We start from the raw sequence: 23,073 nt of genomic DNA, 5'->3' as shown, positions 1-23,073 counted from the left end.
CGCGCCATAAAGACATAAACACTAAAAGGCACAGAACACAAATATAAGAATTAACGCAACGGCACTGTTTATATGCAAATCAGGGCGATCGATACCGTTGCTTACAAATTTACTGCGCAACCGAGCCGAACAACACGTGCTGTACCTTTCCTTAGCTAGACAAAGTCTAGATACTTTATGTCTATAATGTCCTATATCTAAAGTTCCATTTTTGTCATATCTAACTTTTATTGTAAAAAACGTTTGACGTTTGTAAAAATGTAATGACGTTTGCAGATTCTACAATAAGTTTTAATTTTTCAGTTGTTTTCTTGAAATAACTTTGTCACATTCTCCGTAAATATAATAAATAAAATTAAATAATCTTCTTGTGTGGAATTCAATCGTCTCGGATGATTCATTATTGAGAATTTCCAATGACGAGTAGTGACTATATTGTACAACTTTATTGTTTTCAAATGCAGCGCGGTCTTGACAAACAATATAGTATTTTTACGATTGAAGAATATTGGATCGCAAATAGTTAAAAAATCAGGAATAGGTATCCTTATGCAAAATTACCGTTAGTGTTAATGCTTAATATGATTAAATCATAAAAATAGGAGTTTTTCATCTGAAAAGTCACTTTAGACACTTTATTTTCTAAATCTAATTTATTTTTCTTTTTTGACCACCTTGTATCAATAATTGTTTAAAATTTCACCTAGTCTATTAAAATTAGGCGCTCTCTACAAGGAACCCGACCAAAATATTGCTAAAGGTTACGATATATGATAAAAGTCTTTATGAATTGATTGAGATTGGCCTGAATCCATTCGTTGATGTTTTCGGGGATTAAGATTTTCTTCTTATATTGCAAAATATAAAATAACCTGCTACCAAAAAAATTATGTTTGAGACTAAGGAACTGAGAAATTTGAATAAAAATTGTCAAACTTGTAACCACAAATTTATTTTTGGTTAAAACAAAATCTACCAAAGCTTTGGGTTGCAATTAATTTACCAAAAAATCATCGTAACATATTTGCAAAATAGAAAATCTTATCTTAAAAAAAAACAATTTATTAACAAGACAAATTAAAAACAGCACGCCCTTTTTATGTTTCTTTTTTTTTATTAATATACTAACACTTATATTTTTATTTTTAGCTAAAAATAATATTTACATCCATAGCTATTAACATGAACAAGTAAAAAAAAAGTTATTTAATTACTTTCCCTGAACAATTTAATTACATATATTTTATATATGGGTAATTTATGTCAGCACATATGCCCATATTTTTTTTTTTGAAAAATCCTATATTATGACTCCAAATTATGTACCGTGAGATGTACCAGGCTACCAATTTAAAAAAAAATTAAGGAACAGATAACAAAACTTACCAAGTACAGCACCAACAGGTTGAGTTTCAACGTTTATGGTAAGTATCGCAATATCGGTGTATTCAAATGAATATTTTATTATAACGTATATTAATTAAAAAATATGGACATATTTCTTGTGTTATAAATACTTTCATCTGCTACCCACCCTTTAAGATATAAACTAAAGCATTTTTGATGGCCGATTTTCAACCTTTTTCTCTATAGGCGGGGGCGGAATCACGGCCGCTTGAGGGTCCACTTTTGGGTTGGAGGATGGCTCACCCCCATGTGAATCTGTTGATTTGGTTTTTTCTTTCTGTTCCGCCTTGGCACTTATTTCTTCCTTAATAAAATGGAAAAAAGTGGTGAAAAATTGTAGTATTTACCATTCTCTGATTAAAATTAGTGGCAAACCGTACATATATACAAATAATACAGGCTGTCCCAGGACCCAGTGGTGATAGGGGACACCTAAGTGTTCAAGAATTAAGCGTTTAAATAGGTCAATACAATTTTATTGCGAATATATAAGGTGGTTTCTTTATTTTTGGAAAAATAAAACGCACCTATAGCTTCGTCATTTTTTTATCAATTTTTGCTGAAGCAGTCCCCTAGTACAAACAAGAACTATGTCTACACAAATTTAATGCCGCTCGGACTTAAATAGTTTATTCATTGTTTTATTTGTTAAAAACCACTCTGTAGATTTTATGTTGGTATTTGTTTAAAATTTTTATGAAACTACAATGAATTATGAACAAAATAAGATAAAAAAATTATTTGGCATGTCAGAAGTTGGTAAATAAAACATGAAAATTTAGTGTTTCTTAGCTTTTTTGTACATTTGATTCATACTGTCTATATTTATGTATGCATGTTAAAATATGTTTTATACATATAGGTGAGTTTTGCAATAAATTAAATCGTTAAAATACAAAAAAATAGTGGCCTAATTTTCTCAGGCTTGGACTTAACGTAAAAGATACTTTTTTTAGATAAAACATAATATTAAATAAGACTTTTTAGCATCAATTTTTTATTATTCCAAATTGCATTTAGTAAAATCAACCAAATAATTATTATTAGTCTTCCAAAAAAAATAAACATTACGGATACAATATGAAGAAAAAAACATCAAAAATATATTTCAAAATGAATTCCGACGGCATTTATACACTTAAATGCGTTAAGTTCAGCTTTGGCGCAATAGATATAAACAATCAATTAGTTGCTGCCTATTTTTTGTTGAAACACTATAAACCTTTTCTTAAGTCAGAGGATATTAAGTCAGAGATTATTAAGTCTAAAGTAAGATTAAGTATGAGGATATTGGTGGCTAAGAAACCAACCCACCTTGCCATATTCAGCGATTTGAAAATTGATTTCCTTACATCCATACTAAAATGTGCCCGAGCACCGTCATGTGGGCAATACATTCCTCGTAAATTTACATGGTGCTCTATCAGAAAACCAGACAAAAGATTTCGTAAAAGTCCTATTGAATAGCACTATTAAGCATTGTTGAAATACAAGGGAACCGATTAAACAATTATTAATAGAGCCACACTAAACATTAAATGCAATTTTTTTGTTGGGAACGATCCTGCTTAATGGAATGTGGATTTTTGATAGACCAGACATAGGACCTGTATTAACAACACCATCTGGTCAATGAAAAAAATTCGAGAGAGCGTCCTTCTATGCGCTTATATCTATTGCGAAAAAGCAATTCTAGATACTTAGTGCCCCTCCTTAGTGTAATCTTTGTACACACTTTGTGAAGCACACACCATACGTATCTTAGTGGTCATCTTAATTGAGTACCTATTATTCAGTTGTCTTAGAATTTTTACGTACAATGTGCCAAAAGTTTTTCATTTAGAGTTCTCTCAACGTGAATATCAGTAGAGGGAAACCGACCGTTTTATCTTAAATAATTAATAACTTTGTAAGTTTGGTGATTTGGTATTCTTTGGTCTGGAAAACGCATTTCACATGCCTGTACCGCCATTCTATGAACGTCACAACATCCGTGAACAAAAATAATACTGTATACTCGCGGTAACGTGAACTTGTGTGAACACCAAAAAATGTGAACACCAATATTTTTCTATGTTAATTCTATAGTGTGAACAAACCCATATTTCGATAATGTGAATTTTAAGAAATCTTTAGTAATCCTGTATAGACTTGTCTAGGCTTGTTAGTGGATATTGGGTTTACGCATTTGAAACGTTGTTTGGTCATTTAGTTGATGTTTATTAGTTAAGAGAGAGTGTCGCATCTTGCGCAGTGGCCTTTTAAAATGGTTAAAATTAATAAGAAGTGTTTAACTCTTTATGAGAAATTAAAAATTTTGGAAGAGCACAAAAATTGTATGAGTGTTACTGCACTAGCAAAGAAATGTCAAATAGCAAAATCAACTATTTGTGCAATTAAAAATAAAGAAGAAAAAATTCTAAAAGTTGTTGGAGAGAGTTTAAGACCTAATAAAATAAAAAAATGCACTTTAAAAACCGTGTGCAGAAAACCCCAAGATGGAAACTTTGCTGTATAAATGGTTTACCAAACAGCGTGAACGATATTTGCCAGTTACGGGTGATATGCTTAAAGAAAAGGCTCTAGATTTACATAGAAAATTAAAACTCAACGATAAATTTAATGCAAGCGATGGATGGCTTCAAAAATTTAAATGGCGATAAGGTATAAGGCTGCTTAAAATTGCAGGTGAAAAGTTGTCCTCGCAGCCTCACCTTGTAAATCCCTTTATTGAAGGCTTAAGAAAAAAGATGAAGCAGCTTAATCTTAGTGAATATCAAATTTATAAAGCAGATGAGACGGGTTTATATTGGAAGTTATTGCCAGATAAAACCTATGTTGCAATTTTTGAAAAAACGGCGCCTAGTCTAAAAATAGCTAAACAAAGAATAACTCTTTTGGGGTGCACAAATGCTACAGGATCACACAAACTAACGCCTTTAGTACTAGGAAAAGCAAAATCACCCAGATGTTTTAAAGGATTTGATAATCCAGTCATCTATAAAAGCACTAAAAATGCCTGGATAACGCAGGAAATTTTTAAAAATTGGTTTTTTGAGCATTTTGTTCCAGGGGTAAGTGAAAGTTTTGTTTGCTTTTTAATTTTTTTAAGACTAAATTGGGTTTTTAGGTTAAATCATTTTTACAAAGCAAAAATCTTCCTTTAAAAGCCGTTCTCCTGTTAGACAATGCCCCTTCGCATCCACCGGCAGAAGAATTAAAAACTTATGATGGACAGATTTTAGTTGTCTACATGCCCCCAAATGTTACACTATTAATTCAACCATTAGACCAAAATGTTTTGCGAATAACCAAACTATTTTACAGAAGAGGCCTATTAAGTTCAATTGTATCAAAGGGTCAAGGAGTAGCTAAGGCCCTAAAACTTATAACTTTAAAAGAGATGCTATTATGCAATTGCATATGGCCTGGCAAAAAATAGAGCCTTCAGTAATTTCAAAATGTTGGAATAATATTTTGGGAAAAAATTTGGAGGATGACCTACCTTTAGCTCGACTAAAAGAGATGTGGGAAAATCATGTTAGAGCAGCTGCAGTTAATGAAACCATTACATTGCTTCAAACAATTGAACAGGTATTATTTAGTGCTAGTTACTCCTTTTAATTTTCGATTTTTGGAAATTAAAAGAAGAAAGTCTGTAATAGTTTTAGAATTTCATTGAGATATGATTGTTTTTAGATTGATTATAATCCCAAAGACATTGAGGAATGGAATACAGACGCAGTGGAGGAAAATCTCGATAGCAATGATTCAGAAGATAGTGACTGCGAGATATTAACTTTTGAAGAAAAAAAAAGTTACGCATTTGGAGGCTCTTGCAGCCTTGAAAATTCTGACACAATGGGCCAATCAAAACTATGTCGACATAAAAAACATTATTACACTAAAAAGTTTAGAAGAAAAGGCTGTAGCCTTAAACCTGTCGCAAAAAAAAGTGCAAACAAAAATTACATCTTTTTTTAAATAAAACTTTTGTATAATGTTTAAAACTGTAATAAATAAATTTATAAATAAATACAAACATAAATAAAGTACAACGTAGTTCCCTTTTATTTTAATTTTAGCTATTTTTAATATAATCTCCATAATGTGAACATTTCAGTAATGCGAACTAAGTCGAAATTTTTTGAGTTCACATTAACGCGAGCCTACTCTATCTGCATACTCAGCATTTGAAACTAGTGGCATTTTTTTAATTCACAATAAGACGCTGGTTAAAACTGAAAAAAAATTAATCTTTTCTATTACTTTTTTTCGAATGTGCCAAACGCTTTCTTTATCTGATTTTGGTTATAATTTAATGTAGTTTTCTAAACAGTTTAAACCAAAATCAAATCTACAGGGTGTTTTTTATACAAGGGCAATAAATGTTTAAAGATTTCAGTCCGTCCCTGAAATTAAACTTCTGTGGTTAAACTTCCAAGTTTTAGTTATACTAGGTGTCTCCTAATATGAACAGTGGGTCATGGAAAATCCTGGATATTAGACAGTACATACAAATATGACACTATGAGCACTAAACGCATGGATGATTTTATAAGTAATTACACCTGGATCTTAAAATAATGACAAACGAAATTTAAAGATTTTTAAGAGACAAAACTATTAAATATATTTATAAAGACATTTGAATTTTTAATTCAAAATGATCTATTCAAATGTGCTTCTCACTGAACAAACATAATTATCCAACAAAGAACATATCAATTATTTAGTAAGTAAACGATAATAAATAGGTTAACAAACATTTTTAATTGCCAACTAAAAATAAATACCTTGGAATTTATTTTGACCCTCACCTCAGATGGGAGCATTATATTAACTATGAAGCAAGTATGAAAAAAAAATGTATGATAAGCTCTACCGGTTTAGAGGTTAGTTACCTAAAAAAATCAGAAATATCTTTAAATGACTTGTGGAATTGCTTATTCGTATGGTGTAGTAAATTGAAATGCATATTTTACTACATTTCGACAGCATAAATCCAAAAAAAATTCTTCAAACTATTTTAAATAAACTATGCAAAGATAAAGTAAAAATGTTCGATTTTATTTTGTACGACTAAAAATGATGATGGATGACTTTTAAACAATAAAATTAGAAGTGCATTTGAAATGCTTTAAGGTTATAGTTCGATTATTTATGTTTTTGATTCTTTGTAATGAGAGAAAAGTGTTGAGTCCGATGATGATGAGTTATGTCACCAAAAAGTATCACCCTTGAAAGAAGAAGAATTTTATTTTGTAGAGAAATGACTTCCTTCTAAGAAAGTATATTCCTTATCAATCATTCACTCCACTTCCAAAATGGAATTCTTCAATGAAATAAAAAAAGATTTTATACAAGTTATCAAAGAAAAATTTTCATTTGACTGGCAATTATAAACAATGTAATTAATTAAATTACTTTAAAATTTTCCATTACTATTTTTAATACTATCTAGGATTAGATCATAACTTCGTTTTAAATAAATTAGACAACTGTAATTTAAAATCATTAGAAAGAAAAAAAAAAGAAGTAAAAAAAAGGATGACAAAAAACTAATTTAAAAAAGATTAAATTATTTAATAGGTTATGTTAAGAGATCCTAAAAAAGAGGGATGTTTGTCTCTTGTTTCTAGGAAATCTGTCTTCTATAGGGTTAGCACTTATGATGAGGAAAAGAGAAAAAATGTATAACCCAAAAATTTATCCTGAAGAATAAGTTTCTCGTATATTCACTTAAGTGTAAGTAAAAAGTACTATCGAAACACAAATGGCACCGTTTAGAAAACTGCTAAATTACTTTAACACGTTGTGATTTTATTTTATAGTATTGGCGAAACTGTGTATTCATAAAGCACTCAATAGTGCCTTTAAAGTGATTTCGACGCGCATATTCTATTTTCCTTCCAAGATTATATATACATAGATAATAACTAAATTATGATGACATATTCTAAAAAAAAATATTTTTACCACTTTTTAAAAATACTTACAATAATAAAATTAATATATAAATAATATTAATTCCGAAAAACCTTACCTTACTTACAGTACTATCTTCAATGCTGTCCTGTTCCCTCTTAGCTTTTTCCTCCTCACTTTCAACATTTAATAGAAGCTTCTGGGCAGCTTTAGCCTCCTTGTCCTTTTGCAAGGCTTTCTCGATCTTATCTTCTACCTCTAGTATTTCCTCTTTGTCGATCAATTCGATAAGCTCGTCAACTTGTTTGCTACTCAACTTTACGTTTTCTTTGCCGATTATTTCGATTACCTACAAAGAAATAAATACTTTCTTTGTCGTATTCTGATTTAAAATAGAAAAGGATATAATAATTAAGGAGCTGGAAAATATTTAAGTAAGTATAAGTACTGTAAGCAATATCTTTCTATTATAAAAGTTCTCATTTCTTTAAAATAATAATTGTAATATTAAGGAAAAAAAAACTTACTTTAAGCACATCGTCAATTTTTAAAGAACCATCATGATCGTCGTCCATTTTTCTAAGAACTTTCGAAATCTTATCGAGTCTGCTTTGATCAGGCACATCTTTAATCTTCTGGATAGCCGCTACAATGTCGTCGATTTTCAATAATTCCTCCTTCTTCTTATCACTCTCTTCCGTTTCAAGGTCTTTCTTGAGTTGCGCCTCCTTCTTTTCTAACTCTGTGAGTACCTAAAAGAATAAGTAAATGTTATGAAACTATTGAAAATCAACATAGTTACGTTGAAACGGCTCAAAGTCGGTTATAAGAACACTTTTTAAAAAACTAGTTTTACAAAAAAACAAAAAATAAAAAAAAATACACAATTTAGGTTAGGTCTTTCACTTATGTACAGAGGCCACACTAAATTTATGAAAAAAAAAACAAAAACATTATTTTGGTCTAGGTTGGGACGATGTACCACACATAAAAATCGATTTAAATTCGATCTTAATCAGATTAAGAGATATCGTATTAATCTTATTGTCACATAATATAAACGGATATTTTAGGCATTTAAAGAATCAGTAGCGAAAGGTGAAGATAAATTACAGAAACAAACAGAAGACAAAATAAAAGGGAAAACAAATTGAGAGGTATTACTAGAAAATATAACATACATCAAACCATGTTCAAAAATTCAGTCAAGTAAACTTTGACATACCCATTGTATACCCTTCTCCCGTAAATTTAATATTACATATTGAATTTATTAGGTTTGCATTAATATTTAAATAAATATTAAATTTAAAAAAATACTGTCATATACTCAATTATTGAAAAGAAGAAGCAAATACACGTATTCGTTTTCCCGAAGAATTATGAACTTAACTTTTACGATACCCTTCGTATAATTGAATCCAAACCCAATAATTACTAAATTCAAAAATTACTTTAGGTATAATAAACTTTTTATATATTCAGGAGTAAAGGTTTTATGTATCTACCACTGTGTCCGTTTCTTCTTTTCATTATCCCATCCAACTTTATTTCTTAAATATGAAAAGATAAAACCATTTATTTAAACTTTAATAAATGTTCTGTACATCCTTCTCCTGTAAATCTAATATTGTTCTTTAACAATACCCTTTGTTATTTAATTGAATCCAAATCCAATAATTATTAAATTTGGGAATTAGTTGAGGTATAATAGATATTTTTATATATCCAGGCGTAAAGGTTTTATCTATCGACCACTTAACCGTTTCTTCTTTTTAATATCGTATCTAACTTTATTTCTTAAACATGAAAAGAAAAAAAAACAATTTATTAAAAAAAATTCTAACTTGAACCAACATTTCGCTAGTTACTAAAACTAAAACTACTACCGATTTCAAGGTATACAATTAAATTATAAAACGAATGATCTTGAAAACAGTTGCAGATTTAACTACCGAATGTTTGGTCCAAGTTAGGATTTTTATTCAATAATTCTTTTCAATCTTAACTATATTTGTCAACAGTCTTTCAATTTTTACTAGTTAAAAAAGACAAAGATCTACTTAGCTGTTATATACTCAAAAAAAAATCAGCATTTTTTTAAAATTATAATCACTACTTTGTACAGGCTATTTATAAAATAAAATGACAATACTTACTTGGTCCATCTTGCCAATCATCTTGTTTACGCTGTTAAAAAGCCTCTTGGCGGCCTTGCTTTCTCGCACTTCGGGTTTAGGAGTATCCGCCACAGCTTTAGCGAGATCTTCAACGTCCTCTTTATAATCCGCCATTTCCGCTTTAAGTTCCTGAATCTCTTCTTTTTCAACAATCAGTTTTTTCTCTTTAGATACAGTATCGATAGCGTGCTCGATAATCTCGATATCTTTGGTGTGAATTTCTTCTTCGAGTTTTGCTTTCTCCTGAAAAATATTTACACTTTAAGTTTTATTTTTGCAACAAAACTATATCTCATACTTCAGCTTTCTCCAACTTTTCAGTAGATATCCTTAAGGCAGTATCTTCAAGGATAGGCGTGCTGGCGGCCGAGATGGTAGGCGCTTTGTCCACCAAAAGTTCTTTCTCTTCCAACTTCCTTTTTTCTTCTCTAAAAACCGATACAATATCTACAACAGTTAAACATAAATGTGTAAAACTTACTTTTGCTCCTTTCTTTCTTCTTTGATTTTCTTCTCTTCTTCCTTGATGAGTTCCAATCGGATCTTATTATCGATTTTACCCTCTTTTTCACCAATGGCTGCTTGTGTTTGTTTGACAATAGTTTCAGGCAGTGACGAAATGGTGGCTTTTAATTTGTCGCTAGTTGGAATAGTTTCCGGTAACATGAGGGCTCTTGAGAGCAATAAAAGAGATGGCGGAACCTATAGTAAATAAAAAGCTTTAAATCAAATAAGTCATTTAACATTACATTTACTTTATCAAATACAAAAAAAAAATGGAAAAGAACTTTTCTGGAAGAAATAACTATGCTTATAAAGAGAACTTAAAAGTAACCATATCCTTTCAGGGTGGTCGTCCAGGAATTGCATCGATGGATTGCAGGAAAACAATAAATAAGAAAATTATTGTATTTCTATTTCTTTGACAAATAAATGTTTTTTGAATTTAAATCAAGCTATAAAATATTAATTTTTACCTGTATCGAGACGCAAAAGTTTTAAAATCATTATTTTAATATATAAAATTCTCATCCATTTTCTCCAAGAGACCACACAAATGAGACCGTGACATTGTTTTTTGCTTGTTTTAACATTACATTAATAGTGCTAATATGACTACAACGAAGAAATTAACAATTATTTTTTATTGGTTTAGAGTCGCTGATCCTTCAAAATGACTGAAATTAATAATTTATTACAAGAAAACTAGAGCAGCCTATATTTTTTTTTATGTTTTATGGATTAGAAGTTGAGAAGGAATCAGAAGAATTATTTTGCTGGTTTCGAGGGCCAAAAAGTTAAAACATATTGATTTTTACCTCTATTGAGCCACAAAAGATTTAAAATCACTGCAGAGATAAATGCTTTATCATCTTTACTTATCTCTAATTTCGAGTAGCCAAACATTATAGATATAATGCTAAAATAAGTACACTAAAGAAATTAACAATTGGTTTAGAGTCGCCGATACATCAAAATTACTGCTAATATTAATTGTTAATCCTACAAAGAAACCAAACGAAAACAACATGTACGAGGAGCTTTTTAAATCTATTTTATTGATTGGCCGAACAATTTTTTTTCTACATAACTTATTTTTTTAACAGTTATAATAGAAGTATTTTATGAATAAAATCTCTATTGAAATATTATTTGATCATTTGTCAAATCTTTAAAATCACTGCTTAGCTAAAAAAAATTAGCTCCATCTAGATATGCCGAAAAAAGGCAGATTTGTTAATTTAAATACTATACGTCATAACGTTATTAGATTATACATCAAAATCTATACACGTTTTATGTATCTAAGTCAAAAAGATCAATTTTAATATTATTTGCATATTATTTGAAAATACTAATACAGGGTTAAAGAAAGATTAATTTAGAAAATGTTCAAAGACGAATTTTTACGTAGTAAATATTGTTATACTTATATATAAGAAAAATAAGGATAAACTTGTATAAGGTTATTTATCCCGATAATTTAGTTTTTTAAATATTAACAACTGATGGTAAGCCACTATTACAAAATAAAAAAGATGTTATCAAAATGGAATAATTTGTTGGTTTTATCATATAAGCAGCTTGAATCCTTTCTCATTTTTCCAAGTAACTGAAATCATAATTTATATTTGTTATAGTCAACTGGAGTAATTTTTGAGTTTTAAAGTTTAAAGTAGAAATGTCACTTCTTATATATTCCAGATTTATGGCATAAGCAGTAATTTTTAATTTAATTCCACATATTATGCATTGCATTTTGGAATATTTCATATCGCTTCCAAATATGTATTTAAAGCCGTGTTGACATTTTCTTAGTTAATGAAGCATTTCGTATTTCTTTTGGATTGCTGGGACTTCTTATACTAATCGTTATTATTGCATTGATGACATATTTGTGGTTTAAAGTCTGAATTACAGTATTTTTTTAAAATAATTTAAACATACATTTTGGAAGATTTTGAAAAGTACAAATTATCGAAATAGATCAGCTTAGACAAAGTTAACTTTATTTTTAACAAGCATGAAAATAAAATAAGGTTTTCTATAAAAAAATATTTTTTTTATTCCTTAAATTTCATATTTGAATTTCTTTTTTAGTCGCACTGTGTTATAATTTTTCATTGGACGACCTGAAATCGTAATTTTTTACTAAAATTTCACATATGCCAAAAACGATTTGATTTAGGTATAAAACATTACCATATGTTTCAATTCACGTGGGATCTAAAAATATTTTATTAAAATTAACGTCGACTAAAATTTTCAATATTTTCCTGTTTATAGTTTTCCTATAATTTAATTGATACAGTTCCTGGAGAGCTTTTAGATAACAAAGCAAAATAATAGACGAAGGGTCCTGTTTACTTCACAATCTTTATTTCAAGAATCCCTTTTTTGACGCGTTTCGTTTGTTAAACCATTGTCAAGGGAAAACTATGTAAGTAGAATATAAAAGGTTGTTATTAAACTAATAAATTAATTAAAAACATAGTAAAACATACATGATATTATTACAAAATGTCCATAAAAAGGTCAAAAAAACGGCACACACAACATGACAATACATCAATCTAAAAACATGTCATCACACCGTATTTACAAACAATAACGGATTTTGGTTTTTAAAAAAAATTTTACATGGGCACTACATTATACACAGATATTTAATACTATTACTAATAGGGACATCTAGGATTAAATGCGGTTAACAGAACATTTTAAAAAACAGTAAACTCACAGGAATGTGGAAACTACTTATATAAATTTACAATTTTGGCCTCTTCTTGGTAGTGGGCGTTAATAGGTTCGTTCAGACAATTCACTTGTGTATTTATTTCTAGTTTTGCTATTTCTAGATTTTCTAACATATTTAATTTTTTGCTTTTATTTAGGTTGTGCAAAACTTTGAAATTGTCGTCTGTATTAAATGAATGACATGTTTCTCTTAGGTGCAATCCAAAGGCAGATCTTTTATCATTAGGCGACTTCTGAGAATTTAAATGTTCTTTAATTCTTAATGTAAGGATGGATGGTTTGATCAAGGGGCTCACTAGAGAGGGACTGAAATAATATTTTATTGAACTTTTTTCTAATCAAATTATCTATTAAAGACTTTTTGTATCCATTGTTAATTGCAATCTGATAGATAGTGTTCTGTTCTTTAAAGAATTCCAAAGGTGAAAGAGGGAGATCGTAAAGAGTCTATGAATTAATGCATGAAAAGCTGCCAGTTTATGTCCAAAGAAATGGTTTGATTTTGCAGGAATGACATTGTCGGTTTGTGTTGGTTTTCTATATATGGAGTATTGTAAGCTCTTACTTATCCTATTAATAGTTAGATCTAAAAAATTTAATTTATTATTGCACTCTATTTCGACCGTAAATTGAATTTTCGGATTTAAAGAGTTGAGAAAAGCGTGAAATTTCCGGTTTGGAACCTGTCCAAATTAAAAAAAATATCATCCACAAACCGTCTCCATATTAAAATCTTGTTGATAAGATTGTATTGTGTGTTAAATAGTTTTTCTTTAAAATCTGACATAAAGATATCAGCCAGTAGGGGAGACAAACCAGAACCTATTGGTAAACCATCCAACATTCTATAATATCTATCATTAAACCTAAAGAAATCTAAATTAAGGCACGCACGCAACAAATGTATAATTCCCATTTTAGTTCTGGGTGTTAGATTTTGATGTTTATATAAGCCATTTTCTATTATAGCTATTAGTTCGTTTCTGGGTATGCTGGGAAAAAGATTAACTATGTCAAGGGATTCTTGAAATAAAGATTGTGAAGTAAACAGGACCCTTCGTCTATTATTTTGCTTTGCATAATGGTACTTCACCCAGGAGAAATTTATGGTAATTTTAGATAACATTTTAAAAGATGATGCTTTAACCAAAATTTCATATAAAAGGCACCAAAATTACAATATCAGGAGAAAGCAATTGCTTTTGTTAAATTTTACGAAATATAGTTTTAAAAACATAATGTGTAGCTTTCTTCTTGTTAAAGTTTATGCTTATTCTCTTTTTTTCCTATTTTTTCGGGACATCGAATTAAGACAAAAAAAACATTTGTAAATGATATTTCATGCTCTTCGTTTTCTTTCTGTTTCAGTATATGTATTAATTCAAAAGTCTACATACCTTTTCGTTCAAACTTAAATCAAGCCACTGGTTCAATTGTGATCTCAACCTTTCTTCGGACACTCCATACGCTCTCATTCCTCTCGCTCTACAGGCCTGCTGTATTTCTCCCAAAGTCAATGAATGCACTCCTTCCTTTTGAATCATTTTGTCATCGGCTGCTAATTGACGAAGTTTCATTCTCAGTTGGAACCTAAATAATTATAAGAACTATGATTCTAAGGCTTAATTCTGAGTTTGGAATGAAGCCAATAGGTATTGATATGCATATTTAGTTTTGTCAGCAATATAAATTGTTGAAACATTTAATTTCAATAGTATTAGAAGATTTTTAAAATTAAAACTAGATTTACTCTTGTCATAAGCTGCTAATTTGATTCTTTCAAGTTTACCTCAAGAAATTATTAGTACCCAATGTTTGTACGTCCAAGACGCGGCACAATGCAATCAACTGACTTCTGGTTAAAGAATCAAGAGTAATTTCGTCCTCAAACAGTTTAGAAAACTTCATAATGTCTTCGTTTGAGACGATTTCTCCTGAAGTTCTTACTTTGGTGAACCACTCTACGAACTCCTTGGCTTTTTCTGAATATCGTTCTTTATGTTGGACAGCCATATCGTCCAGTGTACCCTAAAATAATATTTTATAATTTACAGTTGTAATTATAATACTATTTTCCTGAAATTTCAATGTAATGTTACACAATGTCTTATATATTTTCTATCTCATAGATTTCTTTGATACAGGTTAATATTTGAAAAAAATAGCAAGGCTCTAATGATAATAATTGCGTATTAATGCAATAAAGTTCATAAGGTGACAGAATAAAAAAAAAGAATAAAAGGAGACTTAAAAATCTTTTTTTTTAAGTCTTAATTAGGCTTTCCTAAATAACAAAAATCTCTATATCAAATAAAATCTGTATTGTTGTGACGAATTCATAATGAGTTACTTATTTTATTGGGTATTACGTCACTTATAGCAAAAATCAATTTAGAAATTACTATCTCACATGCTCAAAAATTTTCTTCTTCTTTTAAATTTTTGAGCGTGTGAGATAGTAATTTCTAAATTGATTTTTACTATAAGTGACCTAATACCCAATAAAATAAGTAACACGTAACAAAAATCTTGCCACATATCAGCAAATAAATGAAAATAATTTAATATTGAGAAGATTTTAATATGAGATCTAAGCAATTGTAAAAATATTGTATATTTTTTCAACGTTTCAAGCATAAAAGAACGAAAGAGTTAAAATTCCTTTTCTTAAAAAAGAAAAATGGAATATACATTGAAAAACTGGAATGAGAAAAATAAGAATACAATTAAAATAGATGAATTCAATAGATACAATTTGTTCTTGAATTACCTACTGTATATATATTCCTAATGGTTGTATTATATAATGTTCCTAGAAAAGAAATATTTTATACAGCTCTGAATTTTAAATAAATATGTTGGAACTTTTTTATATAAGTTTCTACCTCAATTTCAGTAGATTTCTTGAAAAAAAAAAAAGAATTAAACATGTAACAGAAAACCCAATTCTAATTAAAACTGCTCTTGTTTAAATTGATATAAATAAAGCTTTGCGTTACATATAAAACCGTTGATTTATTTATGGTCTTGTAATTTTTTCTAATATCAATAATATATCTTTTAACTAAAATTAATTAGAGGATCAATATTTTGTTTAAATATTGAAATTTCAAAACATGTCCGTGACATATTTTAGGTAATCAAAACAAAACAAATTTTGTAATAGAACATCTACTTATCTAAAAAATATTTGAATTTTTCATTATCTTAAAGAAATTAGTGGAAAGTTTTATAATTTTTTATTAAATATGTAATGCTTGAACTATGTTTGAAAATGGTATTTATACTGTACTTAAGCTTATTAAAAATTAAGGACATTAGAACAATACCAAAAATAATTCATGCCATTGATAAAATAACTGTCAAAGTCAAGAGTTTCATTTTTAAGTTAAATCAATCCAAGAAAAGCTTTTTTATAAAAAAATAATATAATGTGGCGATGACGTAAAATAATAAGACTATAACTTTTTATAGTTCTATTGTCAAAACTCACACTTATTTAAGGATAAATAAGTTTCAGATTGAAATTTATGACCTTCAAAACTAGGTGCTAATATTATTAATTTAAATAATTGTACTTTTTATTCATCAATTGAAACATTCAAGTCAAAGGTTACCTGTAAAAACTTGGCCATCTCCAGCTTCACTTTTAAATTTTGCTTGATCTTATCTTCTTTCTCACTAGCCGACTGGAATGTACTAGGTAACATTCCGGGGAAAAACCTAATAAACACTGGCAGCAAGAGCTCCATAAAAGGCACAATTATGAATACTGAAAAAGGAACAAGACGAAACAGATCACCCACTGTCCTGGTTAGAAGTCTGTATTCCCTTCTTGTCAGAGTTTTGCCTCTAAGGATTCTCCAGACCAAACCAGCTGAAATCTTTACATCTATTGCTAACAGCCTAAAGCCATGATAATAATGCACTATCTCATCCAGGACCCTTTGTACCATAGATTTTTTTACAGGAGCTGCTTTGATTATTTCATTGTCCTGACTCTTGGCAACTTCCTCTTTTTGTTTTTTTAGCTCTTGGACTGTAACTTCGACTTTTGAGGACGGTTTTAGAGGTTCTTTTTCGAAACATGTTGCTGACAAGGAGATATACCTAAAACAGAAAAGATCGTTTGCTGTAAACAGAACTCCACACTGCCTAGACAAGTTTGTCATGTTTAAAGACAAAGCCTTAAGTTTCCTGCTCCTGCAAACCCCAAAAAAACTTAAAGCAAGAAATTGTTTTTTTTTTAGAATATTTATTAAAATATCAAATGATCTCATTGATATATGATATTTATTAGATTTAAAAAAATTTTGAACACAGTATTTATATGTATAACTAAGACCACAGATGTAAATAGGTCCGCACGGCAGGCTCGTGCAGAGCTATTTACATCTGTGCTAAGACTATAACTGGAAAAAAAACATAAACAAAAAAACAATAAATAAATAAAAAAATAATGTACTTCTTTATTCTTTTGATGAATAAGTGAATCAAGAGGAGTTATGTCTCGACATAGCCTTAAATGCTTTCAACCATAAAGTTGCTGAAATTGCCCTATTTTAAATATAAAAAAATATATAAACCCAATAAGTAATTTCTTATAAGAAATTCCCATGGCTGTCAAGACATCTTCATGTTGCAATTAAGATATTGAAAAATATCAAAATATATAATTTTTAGGGAAGTTAATATATTACTTTTATTCATAATGTTTAAATCAGAAACAATAACTTGGGTCAAATTTCAGGAAAATCCAGTTTTTAGTCAAATAAATGTGTTTTTAAAAATATGTTATGTTGTAACACAGCACAGGGAATAAGTGGGTATATAAAAACACTGAAATTTGAATTCATGCAACCTAAAAATATAAAATGTGACATAATCCACTACTGTCATAAAAATTACACACATTTACAAAATTACTACATTTCATACACCTAGAATACATATGTAGTGGCACTAATATTTAAAAAATAAAGATAAAAACTTTACATAATGTATTGAAACAAAACTTCACAAATTCTGCCTATGAGTAGAAAAGAAGTATGATTTTTAAAGCCTTCTTAAATCCTGGAAGGGATTTAACACTGATCTGGTACATAATTAAAGGATAAAGAATTCTAAGAAAGGTCACAGGACCACTTGGTAGCTGAGATGTTTGGGCAAAAGTAATAACTATTAATTTGCATGTCTAGTACTATAATAATTAATGTCTGGTAACTTTTCACAAGGTACTAGTAAGACTTAACAAACACATTATACAATTATTCTATTAAAAATTAATACAATTGTAATGATTTCTCCCTTTTTAAGTCCAAAAGGAAATACCTGTAAGTAAGAATTGCCCTGAACAGGGAAATCATAGGAGACCATACAATGAAAATTGATAAATATATTGCTATTCCAAATTAATTTAAATTTCATATAACAGTGTAAACATTCAAAAGGGTGAAGTGTTATTGCATTTACCTTAATAATAAAATAACTTGTCATCTATAACATTAATATTTTGCATCTACCTTCGGAAAATGTACGAATCATATGTTAATAAAGCCCTATCATCTTAAAAAAATAAATGTGATATCAAATAAGTAAATAAATCATAATCATACAGTAAGTAATATATTTAAGCCAAGGTAAGACATTGTCCACTCATTAGCAAGATTTACTCCTAATTTCAATAGAATATTACTAAAAAATTTCAGACACATATTTTTAATATTATTTAATCACTCGATATGTATTTGGTTATAAGGATATATATAATATATTTAAACTCCAGCATAGACCTAACAATGGCAATATATACAGTAAAGCGGAGATAGTTTACCCAAGAATGGTGACTTTACAAGACCTGGTACTTTTTATTAGTTTAAAATATTTTTCTGGCAATGTTGCAGCTTTATGTCTTGCCAGAAAATACAATGAAAGTTACTACCTGTTGTTCAAGGTCAATTGCATTAGGGATATATTTCTTTGAAATAGTATGTGATAGTGATGAGTACCAGATATTTGTAGTTGCTAAGGTTGATTGAGAGCATTTGATAGAAAACAGGTAATTTGCATACTACAGCACCATTACTCCGGTTTTTGTTGTTAAACTATGAAGTTAATCAATCTTAAGATTTAGTGCATTGGATGTTATGAAAAAATTAAGTCATCCAGCTTGTACCTACTAAAAAAAAACAAGAACAAATCCAATAGAAGGTTTTTTATTTGATTTACTAAATTAATGATAGATATATCATATAGTTTAATTTGAGGTGACCTGTTTAGAAAACAATAAATTATTGAATTAAACATGTCAAAACTGAGGCAAAATAACCTTGCTTTACAATAATTTTCTAGGTGCAAACACATTATTCAAATCTTTACATGGCCTCTTAACCAATCCTAACATACAATTAACTTATTAATCATTTCATCAAAGTGAAAAAGGAAGATCAATGAGTAGTCAAAATAGACTCTCAAATACTTTATTACACTAATCTATTCAAGAATGACATTACTGATAGAATATTTCACTTGGACTTTGCTTATTGCATGAATAAAACTTAAAAAAAGGTCATCAGCTTGGTACCATGAAAAACAATGTCAATATTTTTTGTAGTTTTAATATATCATTTAGATCTACAGTAAATAAGTTTAGGTCATCGGTAAATATTAAGAATTCACAGGTAAGCAAAGGCCTATATCATTTAAGTATGCATAACATAATTATTCATGATAAACCAACATTAAACATATTTCAAATATATTTAATATAAGGTAAAAGTACTAGTCTTTGACCACTTTTCACTTTAATTCAAAATATTAAGGATTTTTTGCCTTATAATGCCATCTATACATTCTCTCTGTCAACTCAATAAATTTAAGCATGGTTGCTTTTTGCTTTGTTTGTTTTTTGCTTGCTACAGACACTGTTATAAATAGTTTTTTGACAGTGCGCAACCTGTCAATGCAGTTCAGATCTGTTTTGCTAGTGAAACGTTAAGGAACCTCTATACAAACATGTAAGTGTTTTGCCTGTTTTAATGTACTTTAGCAGGATATTTATTGGTTAGGGTTTTTTTAAATACTTAATATTAAATAAAAATTACCTCTTTGTAACGAAAAAGTATATATTTTTTCATTTATTAAGTAGGACAAACATTAACACAATATATTTAATGTGTGCTTTAATGATTGACCATTAGGACAAATACTAACACTTTGTTAATCTTTACGATTTTTTGATATTCTTTTAATATGCACTATAGAATTAAATTTTAAAATTCCATTATGTAAAAAACGTAGTAGCTTACTAACCAGCTAGTATCTGACCTACCTTTTCTTTTAAAAATATAAAAAAAAACATAAATAAAAAATGCTGTCAAATTGAAACAAAAATAGGTCAACCATTAACACAATTTGGTCAAAGATGCAAAAAACTTAAAAAAAAAACAAATTTATCTTATTATTATTATTATATATATTTAAATTAAGATTTCCAAGGTATTTTATAACAGAGAAAAGTACCTATATTTTAAATTTTAATCCTTGACCTATACTAAATAAAAGACATGTTAAGTTATAAAGATGTAAATTGATAGGTCAAATACTAAATTAAAATACGGTCAAATATAAAAACATAAATAAAAAATGCAGTCAAACATTGAAACAAATTAATAGGTCAACTTTTCACTCAATTTGGTTAATCAAGCAAAAAAAGATTAGAATAACTAAAATTTATTTTATTATCATACTTTTTTAATGTAAATTGTTTTCAGTATTTTATTACAGACCAAAGCACCTATATTTTAAATTTTATTTGCTGTCCTATACTTAAAGTAACACCTTTTAAGTTATTGACATATAAGTTGGCAGGTCAAAAACTAAATTCAAATACAGTCAAATATTAAAACAACAATGACATGACGAACAGTTGCTGAGATTCATCGAGATCCATTTGAAGATGAAGAAAATATTCCTGAAAAAATTCAAAAGTTCCAAGCTTCTCCTAAAAATAATAGATTCTCTGAAGAAGCTGTAATACCAAAAAAGTAACAAAGAACTGATTTTGACACAATAACAACTATTGAAGATGAAGTAAATAATATTAGTAGAAAAATACTGCCAAAAATATTTATAAAAGTCCCAAGTTGTCTTATGAGCTAGTCAACAGTGACTTTCCTACTCCTTTTAAGAGATATTCATTTTGGCCCACTGATAAAGACACCAATAGCCCGAAACAAGAAAAAAGAAAGAAAGAAAAACTACCAGCTGTGATTTCTTCTGAAGATTACCATATCTATCAAAGAAAAAAGGAAAAAGAAAAGGAAAAGTTAGAAAGGAAAGCCAAAAGAGAAGAGAAGAAAATAGTTAAACAAAATAGCAAGCCTAGTAAGGATCAGAGTGTAAGTGATCTTAGTGTCAGTTGTCTTAAAAGTAATTTTTGTAAAAATAACTAATAAAAAATACATGGTGATAAAATTGCTAACCATTTTAATAAATCTTTCTAATTTTGGTATTACTTTAAATTTCGACAAGTATCTTAATGGGTCAAGGACTTGTGCTTTTACTTTATGTTTAAAAATTTTAAAGGAAAGGGACATAGATCTGAAACTATTCCTATTGGTAAAATTCTGAATTTGCATTCAAAAAAAAGAAAAAATGTATTTTTTGAGAAAAGTTCTCTGTTTATGCATTGATGCCTATAATAAAAAAAGGATTCATTTTTATTTTCTATTTACACAATAGTTATGTAATATATATTTGTTTATAAACAATAAAGCAGTTTTTCATTGAAAAATTTTCAAAAAAAATTCAACAAAACTTGTGTTAAATATTACACAATTTTACACACATTTGTTACTAACCTTGAATTTGGTAGATTGTTAATATAGGGAATCCTATTGTCAGAATACAGAACCCCAGGATTGTAGGTCAGAGAGTATAGTCTTCTTGGTTCCAAGAATTTCAAATCTCTAGCAAACTGAGAGTGGAAATTGCACGAACATGTGTGATTTATTGTCAATTTGCGGCAACCTGAAATTATTTTATAGAAAAGCGGTGTGGAAATAGCAGGCAAATTATATAACAAAACTATGATCTCACTGTGGTCTAACCTTCAAAACTTCAATATTTTATCAGCCACAAATTGGACGTAATATTTATACAGAAAATCTTGGAAATACTTACATTGGAACAATTTGGAGCGAGTGTTTCTCACTTGCAAAGAGCGCAAAAAAACGTACATGATCTTGGCTCAAAATATGTTTGGATCACCTGAGATAGTTGTTGATTTGGTTTCGAATATGCCATAAATCAGAATAGAGATGTTAAGGTGCTGTTTTCATTGGCCGTACAGACGTTTCCTTTTTTCGATATCGGAAATTTCCTTAAACAAGTGAGAGAAAATTTTTTATAAAACCATGACAGTAATCACAATTGATTCAGCAATTCACAATTACGACAATTGACTTTGACAGTTTGACGGTCGGGTTTGCCGACCAAAGCGATTTCGGTATAATTTGGTTAAGAACTTATCTATTTTATTGGGTATAAGGTATAACATCACAATGAAATTAATTTTACGTCATAAATAGTAACTCATAAATAGTACTCCGTAAATATTAGACATGTTGAGCGCTTTTCAAAATACACCCGTGGATGCACCGGCAATAACCGAGGCGTTTCAGAATTAACCCGGTACAAAAAACCCTACGTTTCAAAATGAACCGGTGAAATCAGCTGGTTGCGACCGACGAGGTATAGGATTAACCGGGATTTTAAAATGGAATCTCGGTCATACAAATTCTTCCTAGGATGGGCACTTTTCAGAATTCACCGGTTGAATTAACCCCTTAATCAAAAAAAATCGGTAGATCTCAGGTTGCCGTTTGGTTACTTAACCCTAGAATGCTACACTTATTTCCGACTCTGCATCTGCTACACAGGGGTACAGCCGTACCCCAAATAAAACACGTCGTATTTTGTAAAAACGAAAAATTTATTCACTTATAGAGAAATAATAACTTAAACCAAGTCTCTAAGAACACTTTTAACGCACATCCATAATAAAATGTTTATGCGGCACACACTGAGCATTTTTTTTTTTTGATGTTGCAAACACACGAACTTTTTGCATACAGCACAGCTTACTCTCGATTTTCGATCCTCTCTTCTGGGACAAAGCACACACCTACCCACTGTTAATGTAAGCCTAGTAGGTACTTCTTCTGAAATGGTTATCTTGCGGACCCTACATATAGTTTCACGGAGTTCGCGCCTCAAAGTTGGAGCTTCCAAACGACTC

General features: G+C 29.2%; 2 protein-coding genes across 8 annotated transcripts; one reads left to right on the top strand and one right to left on the bottom strand.

The window, feature by feature from the left end:
- Positions 1-1,091: 1,091 nt before the first annotated feature.
- Positions 1,092-22,223, bottom strand: LOC126740985 (mitochondrial proton/calcium exchanger protein). Of its 7 annotated transcripts, none has more exons than XM_050447202.1 (11): positions 21,957-22,223; positions 21,635-21,803; positions 16,391-16,883; positions 14,563-14,801; positions 14,171-14,363; positions 9,997-10,217; positions 9,814-9,943; positions 9,495-9,758; positions 7,863-8,087; positions 7,454-7,684; positions 1,092-1,711 (listed from the first exon to the last, which is right to left on the bottom strand). In XM_050447202.1, the coding sequence occupies exons 1-11, from the start codon at positions 22,012-22,014 to the stop codon at positions 1,550-1,552; spliced, it is 2,385 nt and encodes a 794-aa protein (XP_050303159.1). In that variant the 5' UTR covers positions 22,015-22,223; the 3' UTR covers positions 1,092-1,549. The 7 variants fall into 7 exon arrangements, with proteins under 7 accessions (XP_050303159.1, XP_050303160.1, XP_050303162.1 ...); XM_050447203.1 differs by having other exon boundaries at positions 7,463-7,684; XM_050447205.1 differs by having other exon boundaries at positions 1,559-1,707.
- LOC126740988 (uncharacterized) lies at positions 4,880-5,412 on the top strand. Its single transcript, XM_050447211.1, has 2 exons — positions 4,880-5,001; positions 5,107-5,412. The coding sequence occupies exons 1-2, from the start codon at positions 4,933-4,935 to the stop codon at positions 5,389-5,391; spliced, it is 354 nt and encodes a 117-aa protein (XP_050303168.1). The 5' UTR covers positions 4,880-4,932; the 3' UTR covers positions 5,392-5,412.
- Positions 22,224-23,073: the final 850 nt, after the last annotated feature.

Source organism: Anthonomus grandis, chromosome 10, assembly GCF_022605725.1.
Source record: "Anthonomus grandis grandis chromosome 10, icAntGran1.3, whole genome shotgun sequence".
In the NCBI taxonomy this organism is placed as follows: domain Eukaryota; kingdom Metazoa; phylum Arthropoda; class Insecta; order Coleoptera; family Curculionidae; genus Anthonomus; species Anthonomus grandis.
The sequence above is the reverse complement of the archived record's forward strand: the minus strand, read 5'-3'. Positions and strand labels throughout refer to the sequence as shown.